Source organism: Apaloderma vittatum, unplaced genomic scaffold, assembly GCF_000703405.1.
Source record: "Apaloderma vittatum isolate BGI_N311 unplaced genomic scaffold, ASM70340v1 scaffold6569, whole genome shotgun sequence".
NCBI classification, from domain to species: domain Eukaryota; kingdom Metazoa; phylum Chordata; class Aves; order Trogoniformes; family Trogonidae; genus Apaloderma; species Apaloderma vittatum.
The window spans coordinates 12,690-22,512 of NW_009736960.1; the positions used below are offsets into that span (position 1 = coordinate 12,690).

A 9,823-nucleotide genomic window follows, 5' to 3' on the forward strand; every position below is an offset into this window, starting at 1 on the left:
CTTTTCCAGCCTCAACAATTCTGTGATTCTGTGGTAGAGCTAGTTCTTTGGACAGTAGTATGGAAAACTATAACTGTAGCATTTGGTCACACAGCTGACTTAAAAGGTTGCTGGCTACAATGATTCTCACTTCAAGTATTAGATCAGGTGGATCTTTGCTAATATTTTGCCAGTTCTAAGACAGAATTTCAGAACATGCAATACATCTGTGCTTGAATGTTATAGAGAGACAGAGAAACTGGCAGACAAGGACTTGAAGGCATTTCAAAGCAAAATTTTGAAAGTCAACGTGACATATTTTATGAGATGAGAAGCTCAACATGGGCCGGCAGTGCACTCATGCAGCCCAGAAGCCAACCGCATCCTGGGATGTATCAAGAGAAGCGTGGTCAGCAGGTCAAGAGAGGTGATTCTCCCCCTTTACTCTGCTCTTGTGAGACCCCACCTCAAATACTGGGTCCAGTTCTGGTGTCCCCACCATAAGAGGGACATAGATCTGTTCGAGCATGTTCAGAGGAGACCACAAAGATGATCCAGGGGCTGGAGCACCTCTGCTACGAGGACAGGCTGCGTGAGCTGGGATTGTTCAGTCTTGAAAAGAGAAGACTTTGGGGGGACCTAATAGCTGCCTTCCAATACCTGAAGGGAACCTACAGAAGGCTGGGGAGGGACTTTTTACAAGAGTGTCCACTGATAGGACAAGGGGAAATGGGTTTAAGTTGAAGGAGAATAGATTTAGATTGGACCTTAGGAAGAAATTCTTCAGTACGAGGGCGGCAAGATTTTGGAATAAATTGCCCAGAGAGGTTTTGGCTGCCCCCTCCCTGGAGGGGTTCAAGGCCAGGTTGGACGGAGCCTTGAGTAGCCTGATATAGTTGAGAGGCGTCCCTGCCCATGACAGGGAGGTTGGACTAGATGATCTCTAAGGTCCCTTCCAGGTTAGGCATTCTAGGATTCTGTGTTGGAGCATCCTCGTAAATTCGGCTTTCGAGTATGTAATTCCATTTTTCAGTTTTGGAGTTCTATCTAATGGTATGAATTTTAGAAACAAATAAGTGAATGTTGAAGTTTATATATAAATAAAGTAATTTCTAACAGTAGTTGTTATTGAAGTTAGAAATGTACTCTGTGCTGCCTTACAGCCTCATAAAGCAAATCAAATCGTTTGAGTTTTCAAAAAACAAATCCCAACCAATCCTTGGTGGATTAATTTCAGTACTTTGTAGCTGACAATTCTGAGTGATTTGTGCATGAATGAAGTTTTGTATTAAAACTAAATAATTTAATTTACTTTCGAAACAATGCAAGAATTGCTTAATCTTTAGCATTGCTTAAATGCAAAGCTGCATATTTGAAAATGCAAATTGAATATTCTGTATAATTGAGATTTCCTCAGTAGTTGGATACAAGAGAAAGCTAGAACCTAACAAATAACTGAAAAATTGAAATAAAGAGATTTTTTTTTTTGCAGTAAAGCTGAGGACCATCATCTCTGAATAACCAGGATCTTGATTTCTTTCTCTACCTTAGCTCCTCTGTTAGAGCGAGCTAAAAAATTCTCCCTTGTGGATGCTTAATCTTCTGTCGTAATTCAATTCAGAAGATCCCCAGCCCACACAGTTTCCCACTCTTCTTGTGCTGTTACGACTCTGAAGAGAGTTAGCCAAGAAGCACTCATCAATGAATCCTTCCAGAGCAGATCCATGAAGATAGGAGAGAGGTGGCTGCGCTTCTGCTGTTGCCTGACTCCATGTGCTGGGAAGGGGAAAAGACATATCGTGGAAGTGTCTGAAGGGGCGAAAAATCAGAAGAACATGTGCAGTGAATATTCGATGTAGCAGAGAAGAAAAATAGCTGTGTGCATGGCTGCAGAGAGTGGTAAACTGGGAAACAAAATCACTCTGCAGTTTGGCTTCACAAGACCTTGCAGAGTCCTGTCTGAGCTGAAAGAGGAAGTCTGTGCTCCTTAGAGTTCTTTCCTCTAAATGTCCGTATATTTAGTCTCATACTGTCATGGTACGTTATGTTCAGGCTTGCTTCTTAACTACTTTGCAGTGGTAGAGAGAAGTATCTTGACCCCAAATAATCCGGGAACGCCGTTTTCTGCACTTCAGAAAAAACATGCCTATCCTAGACTTAAAAGTGTTTTTCATCTCTTCAGTGAGGTTCGTTTGGGTTTTTTAAATAATGAAACAGGTCAAAAAGATGACTTCACATCGTGCCTGTTACAGTGAGATAGTGAGTAGTAGGTTACCAACTGCAGCAGACTGGAGTGATCCAGTGTAACTAAGATTATTGTGAGACTAAATATGGGACACTTCACAGAAGCCAAAATACTGCTGGAAAGTGAGTTTTAAAAAGAAGTAAAACTAAATAAGTTGGATGGTTTTAGGAAGACCTGAAAGGTGGCTGTTAATAGCCACAGTCTAGCAGGTTAAAAACCAAACTTAAAAGTATTCTCCTGTAGAATTAACAGAAACTTCAAAAAATATAGAATATTAATATAAAACTGGAAGACAAGTAATATTTTATGTGGTAAATAGAGATTTTGAGTGACTCTGTGGTCCGGACTTGTAAATCAGAAAGATAATATGTTTAGTTTAAAATAGTGATTGTCTGGATTAAAATGTAGTTGTGTTTTTAAACCAAAAAACCTGAGGTTTATGGTTGCACTCATCTCCAACTCCCCAAACTGGAGACCTGGACAGTATCACAAGAGACTGTGTAATCCTGATGCAGTAACAGCTAATGAGATTTCTCTGGTCCCTCCCTGGCAGAGGTTTAGTCTTAAAGTTCTCCACTGAATGGGTATCAACAGCTTCCTAGGTGTTTTATTTGCATGTTGAAGATTTTGACAGTGCATCCTGCGTCTTCTGTATTTCCAGAATAAACTTGTATATTTTTTTTTTTCCAAAGTAAGCACCCTAAACTACTTTTTGATACTGTCTTTGTAAACATATCTTACATACTTTCTTCTTATATCTAGACTAACTTTTTTCTTTTTAGCCGGGCATTGTGGACTGGTTTGTTCATGGTGATTTTTATTAAAAGATATAGCTTCTGTACTATATATATATAAGATTTAAATTGGAAATAGTATTCCAGCAATGACCTGTTGGTATTCACAGAAATCTCTCTAGCTATTTTCCTTTTCATTTAGTCTTGCTTATTTTGTACACATCTCCAGTTTGGGAGTTACCTTGGCAGTGTTGAAACAGTCTTATTCTGCAGACACTATGAAAATGTATGGTTTGTAATACAAATTATTAGAACTATGAAACAAAATTAAACTTGGGATGTATCTCAACAGGATTCTTAAAGCTTTTCCAGAATGCCTTTGTAATTACTGTGAAGCATTACAAAAAATAAGATATTTCATTCGCTTCCTTTCTCTTATATGTGGAATTGTGTTGATGTGTTAGTTTTTCTGTCAGTGGCCTATTGTCTTTTTACCTGATGCTTGTAAACCTGTTCAAATTACCAGATTTAGTATTTTCATAAATAGCTTTGAGACTGTAATAATTCTGCTTTTTGTAAAGAAAGATAGATTTTTATTGTTGCTTTTTTTTTTTTTTAATTCAAACATACTGACTTGGGCTAGTGTAGTCTGTATGTTTCCATTTGATGGTCTAGTTTTTCTAACCAGAAAAATAATGTATTTTTATGTGTTTTATATAAACTACTTATACTGGTAAATAAGTTGTTACTCAAATTCTTAAATTGCATTATGTGACTGAATAAATGTTTTTGTTGTTCTCCTGTGCTGTCTTGAAGGAACAGCTCAAATAATGTTAAAGGATATTAAATAACAAGGGATACTGCATTTATTATTGCATATTAAGGGGCTTATTAGTACATATGTATTTTCCCTAATACATATGTTTTAACTGTTAGTGAGTGGAGTGGAGTGCTGCTGGTAAATATGTTCTTCAGAGTCGTAATACAGATATCTTAAACCTTTTTTTATCTTTGACTATCTGGAGATAGTCAAATTTTCCTGCTTTTTCAGTTCGTAATTCATTTCTCACTGCCACATGGCCTAATTGTGTAACTGCGGTATTTTGAATAAATTGACCTGAAGCACTTAACTAAACTGCTGTCAGAGACTGTAGTACGCCTTGTTTTGGTGAGGAAACAATGGACCTGCCTGGGTTAATGGGTTATCTTCCTTAAAAAATTGGGGACTAAGCATGTTATTAATACTGCAGTTTTAGTCAGTTAAGGTTAATATAAGTTTTTCATAACTGAAGATGTAACATTGCTTTGTCATTCAAGTTACAAAATGTCTTTAACAATTAGGTCTTTTCTAAACAAAATCCGTGTTTTTAGAAATAGTTTCTTATTTTTAATTTTCCTTCGTTTTGATAATAAGTAGATTATTCCAGTGGATATTTATGGTATATGAATTAAGTCAAAATACTGAAATACTGTGTTTTATTCTGTCATAGGTGATTTGCAAGTCAGATTCTCCTACAGGGGATGTTCTGCTTGATGAAGCTCTGAAACACATAAAAGAGACCCAGCCTCCTGAAACAGTGCAAAATTGGATTGAACTGCTTAGTGGTAAGCTTTGGACATAATGTATTTGCCTTTTTTCCCCCAATAAGGCTAATTATCTGTCATCACTAGAGATTATACTGTAAGGTTTTTGGGGAGAAAGTATGCCAACAAGTTAATTAGTCTGTCCTCTAGGGTAGTCTCTTGTTGATTGTAGCCTTTAATCAAATATAAGTAACTTGCTTTTGACTTGACTTGGTACGGGAAGGATATATATGGAAGTGCCAGAGGACATGTCAACTCTGGGGAAGATGTGCCTTCTGCTGAGTCTGAAATCAGTCGGGACTGTACCTTGGAGATATAACTGTGATTGGAAATGAGGGTTAGAGGAATTCTGGAGTATAGGTCTATGGGCTCAGTATTGAGATATGTTTGATAAAAGAGTGGAGATAAGGAGCTTGCTGCTCAGATGTAGAAATTGACAATAATTTGGCTGTTAATCATAAAGAAACAATAGAATCAGGAGTTCTATTTTTCCTTTAACTAGAGAAATGTAGTAAATCGTTCTAAATGTTAGATACTTCTTGTCATTCAAAACAAAGTCTTGGAGAAGAGTATTTTGCATGCAGCTCTTCCTATAAAGCTAGTGAATTGTTGAAAAAAACCCCCATGTCAATTAGATGTTGTGTTTACAATTGCAGTTAACAGTTGTATCCTCAGAATACATAAATTAGGCTGAAATTAACAATGACCACCTTCTTACATGTAGTGCTTTTATTGTTTCTTTGAATCATTTATTTGTTTCCTGTAGCTGGAATTCATCGACAGGGTTTGTCTGCTTTTAGAAAACACATAAAATGCAGTTGCCTGGCACAGGCTGCCCAGAGAAGCTGTGGAAGCCTCTCCCTGGAAGTGTCCAAGGCCAGGCTGGACGGGGCTGTGAGCAACCTGGTCTGGTGGGAGGTGTCCCTGCCCATGGGAGTGGGGTTGGAACTAAATGAGGTCCCTTCCAGTGCAAACCATTCTGTGGTTCTCTGAGTCCTTTGAAAGGAGATCAGAGTGTGCTTCAGTTGTGCAAGCTGTACAGGAAAAAACCCACTATTTTGTCAGTAACATGTCTCTGGGAGGTAGGGGTAATGAGACTTGGAATTGTCTGTCTAAATCTGTTACTTAAAACAACCAGTGAGCAAGAGTATCTTTCCGTCTTTCTCTGCCTTCTTGTTTTCATTATGTTCTGCCCCGCAGTCTTGTACCACCTTAAACAGCCTTCCCTGCCCGGTGTCCTTGCCGTGCCTCCCCTCTCGATCCTTGGCTGTGAAGCAGAGAGGCAGCAGAACAAAACAATCTGTCAGTAGGGGGCACGGCTGCTGCACAGCCTTGCAGCTCAGGGCTTGCTCAGCTCTCCTTCACTTCTACAGCTTGCAAAAATAATTAGTTTTTCTTGTCCCAAATAACACAGTTTGCGCTGACATTTCGCCTTCTTTCACAGTGCAGAGCGTATCGAGTCAGCACTGATACAAAAAAGGTCAACTAATGAATGAACAATGTTGTAGGTTTTCTTTGAGCGAAGCTAAGGGTTTTCTGACTCTGCTGAACTTTGGCTCTGGGAAGACAGTCATTGTCAGTGCCCTGCCTAAGAGATGGATCAATTGTTTTTACTTGAAAATGGCTGTTAATTACTACTTTTTGGATGTCAGTAGGATTTTTTGTATTTCTTGTGGTTTAGACAACTGCTCTTTGAAGAAAAATATTTCAGTGTTTTGGTTTTTTTAATAAACTCTTTCAGAATTTTGCTTTAGGGCTTAATCCTGGGAAATACCTACTCTATCCATGACTATCAGCAATATGAAGAATACTGCTTGAAGTTACAAGAGGTCAATGCCATCATGGAAATATTTATATGGTCGTGTAAGGTGATACTTGCCAGGCTGGTTATAAGATAGCCTCTAAAAGAAGCAAGTATAGGGAATAAGGAAGTTTGGATCAAAATGTCACATCTTCCCGTAGATGTAACAAACGTCTGTATTTGGAGAAGTGTCTGTGTAATTGAGGAAATTGGTCACAAGGTGTCAGCACAGCATTTTTATTACTGTATAGACACGTCCACTTAACAGAAGAATCTGGTAGCCTTTGCCCTGTGAAGTGCTGTAGGTGTGTGTGTGTGATAGTTTAATTCGTGGTTAAGCTAGGGAATCACATTCAGTGAGGGCCTATAGGAGCTTGGATAGTTCAGGCCTGTGTGGGTTCTCTGCCTTACACTATTCAGTTGGTGTCACCTAATTCACTTAACTTGACTGTTACTTGGATACTTGGAGTGATACATGCTTGACTCTTTTAATTAATAATTTAAAAAAAGAAATTCAAAAGCTTCCTGATATAGAAACAAATTGACACAGAAGTTCTTGTACCATTTTTAGAAAATCCCCATCTATGTAAGAAATACTTAATGCTGCTTCTTCTCTCACTTCTTAAAATGCGTAGATGGCCCAGCTCTAATCAGCAACGGGCTCATTGCTGTTAAAAGGAGATTTTAATACTTAGAATAAATACTTAGGTAGGCTAGACCTAAAATTTTTTGCTTGCTAAATAAACTCTTAAGCAAGGTTGGATTTCTCAGTGCTCAACAATTATAGCATAGGATCATAGAATTTGTTTAGGTTGGAGTAGACCTTTATGATCCTCAAGTCCAACTGTTAACCTGGCAAAGCCAGGTCCACCATGAAACCATCTCAGTAAGCATCATGGTCTAGCTTAATCAGGACTTGCTGATGCTGATTTTCTGCTTTTTAAATTCCCTTCTCTGCACACATAGGCGCACACTCTCAAGGGCCCAGTTCTCCTACCTTAACAAAAAGCATTAGAAGTAATTTTTATAGAAATTAATATTGAAGTGCCTGCCCAACATACGCTTGTTTTTACACAGACACAGAGTGCATGGTCACAGTTTCACCTGGTTGGGGCAGGAAGGGAAAGAAAAATGAAAGCCAGAAGAAATAGAGAAATGCACAGGGAAGGTGTGCATTAGCTTGTCTCTGTGGCAGAAGGAAATGCAGTAACGCTTCTTCCAGTCTCTGGAATGGAAGCAGACACAAATGCACAAGATTTGAGGATATGCTTGGTTTTATTTTTATTATTAGAAATAACTTCTTTATTCATGACTGGCTTAGTTTTTGGTTTTGTTTTTCCTCAGTACAGCACCGCTTATTTACCATATGCTCAATCAAGACATAGCTTAGCTAGCATTTCATCCAAGCTTTAAACGTATGCTTAAAGTTTCTCCAAGGAGGCTTTCATGGTTTCTATCTCTACGCCTCTGTCTGGGTGGGTCAGAGATCAGAGAAATGCTGACATTAACACCGTATCTTAGTGTAATAGTCAGCTATATGAAATTGACAGCTCATTCCTCACCGCAGTGGGGGGCGCGGGAAGAATCACCGTAATAGTATGGCTTAAACTTTGCCTGACTTGGCTTTTTTTGCTTGCTTTTTTAGGTGAAACATGGAACCCACTGAAGTTACACTACCAACTAAGAAATGTCCGTGAACGATTAGCTAAAAATCTAGTGGAAAAAGGTGTACTGACAACAGAGAAACAGAACTTCCTTCTTTTTGACATGACTACGCACCCTCTCACCAACAACAATATCAAACAGCGCCTCATCAAGAAGGTTCAAGAAGCAGTCCTTGACAAATGGGTGAATGACCCTCACCGCATGGACAAGCGCTTGCTGGCACTTGTTTATTTAGCCCATGCTTCAGATGTTCTGGAGAACGCTTTTGCCCCGCTTTTGGATGAGCAGTATGATTTAGCTACAAAGAGAGTGCGGCAGCTTCTGGATTTAGACCCTGAGGTTGAATGTATGAAAGCCAACACAAATGAGGTTCTGTGGGCTGTTGTAGCAGCTTTCACAAAATAACTGCATTCAGACTGAAGTGTTCTCTTCTTTTATGTGAACCAATTGTTTCTCCTCTATTGACTATTCATGTTTTCTGTAATTTGTACCTTCTCACATGATGAATTGGCTCTTGTTTAATGGGAATTATAAGTGGTGTATTCCCTCCTTCTCTGTGTATCTGTATACAGGACTCTGCTGGTACAAGAGACCTTCCTGTTAATAAAAACAACAGGAAAAGGTTTTACTGCCATATTGGCATTCCATTTCCCTTTCAGTTCAAGTTGTCTCAAATACTTTGTTTAATCTATTTTTCATCTTACTGAAGTGGTATAATGTGGAAAGCACCTCAAGGAGGAAATGTGCATGCAGCTGGATCACTAGTCTCAGCTGACACAGATGTGTGCATGCATCAGTACTTCTGCAGTACAATTCATAGCAGATTAAAAGGGCCTTTTTAAATCACCAAAGCTTAATGTTGAAGTGTCTGTCAGGACATTTTGCACACAGATGTTGTTCAATTATATCTAACAAAATTACTATAAAGCAGAAATGCCATTAAGCAGCTTTGTCAGTAGTTCCTGTAAAGTGCCCCCTAAATTTTACTTTTCATGCAAGTCTCTTGTGTACTTACGTTTTCATTAGAACGATAGCTGAGTCATAAGACTAGTATAGAAAGGTCCAAGTGTTTCATAAGCCAGTTTTGGGATGGGATACATTCCATTATATTGTATATATAGTTCAAATTGTATATTAACAACTGCCCCATCTTAGTATTTTGCAAGAATTACTTAGTTGTACACCTGGTGCCCCTTATTTTGCCATTGCCGTTTGATAGAAGGAAAGGCCTCCTGTAAAGAGCATGTCCGTGGAAGTTGTTTGTTTCCAGTGTCTACAGAGTTTGCCGTCCGGGTATTCTCAGTCTATGCATTGTCTTTGATAATTAGCAAATGGAAAGAGACCACTTTCTATCGTTGTTTGTACTGTTTGCCCCCACCCCGCCTCCGGTATAGAAGAGGCTCATGACCAGTACAATTCTTGAGTGCAGTTTTTAATTTTGTACACAAATTACTGTTTGTCTTTCAAACCTCATAGTCCATTTTACATTTTAAGAACAAAAGTCAGTCCTAGCAGGTGTTGCATGTAAACAGTTAGCAAATAATAACTGCAGTTCAGGCAATTAAAATTTCTGTAATGGGATGCTCTTCTATATTTTAATTTTTTATATACAGTTATGCTGATTAGCACACTACTGTAATATACAACTTTGGCTTTTAAAAAGTTATTGCCTGTTTGCCACTGCTTGTTATCTTTCATTGATTTCACAGTGTAAATATTATGCATTGAAAAATTAAGCATTGATTTTTGGTTTGTTTTTTTTTCCTCCTCATAAGAATGCAAATTCATGGTGGGGCTTACAGGTGTTTAGGAACT

At 38.5% G+C, this 9,823-nt stretch overlaps 1 protein-coding gene across 1 annotated transcript in view; it reads left to right on the forward strand.

The window, feature by feature from the left end:
* Positions 1–9,352, forward strand: part of GOLPH3 (golgi phosphoprotein 3 (coat-protein)) — a gene marked incomplete at its 5' end in the record, with an annotated part of 18,539 nt that extends 9,187 nt beyond the window's left edge. The window contains 2 exon segments of the mRNA XM_009877159.1: positions 4,449–4,563; positions 7,989–9,352. Coding sequence (XP_009875461.1) covers positions 4,449–4,563; positions 7,989–8,413 — 540 coding nt within the window.
* Positions 9,353–9,823: the final 471 nt, after the last annotated feature.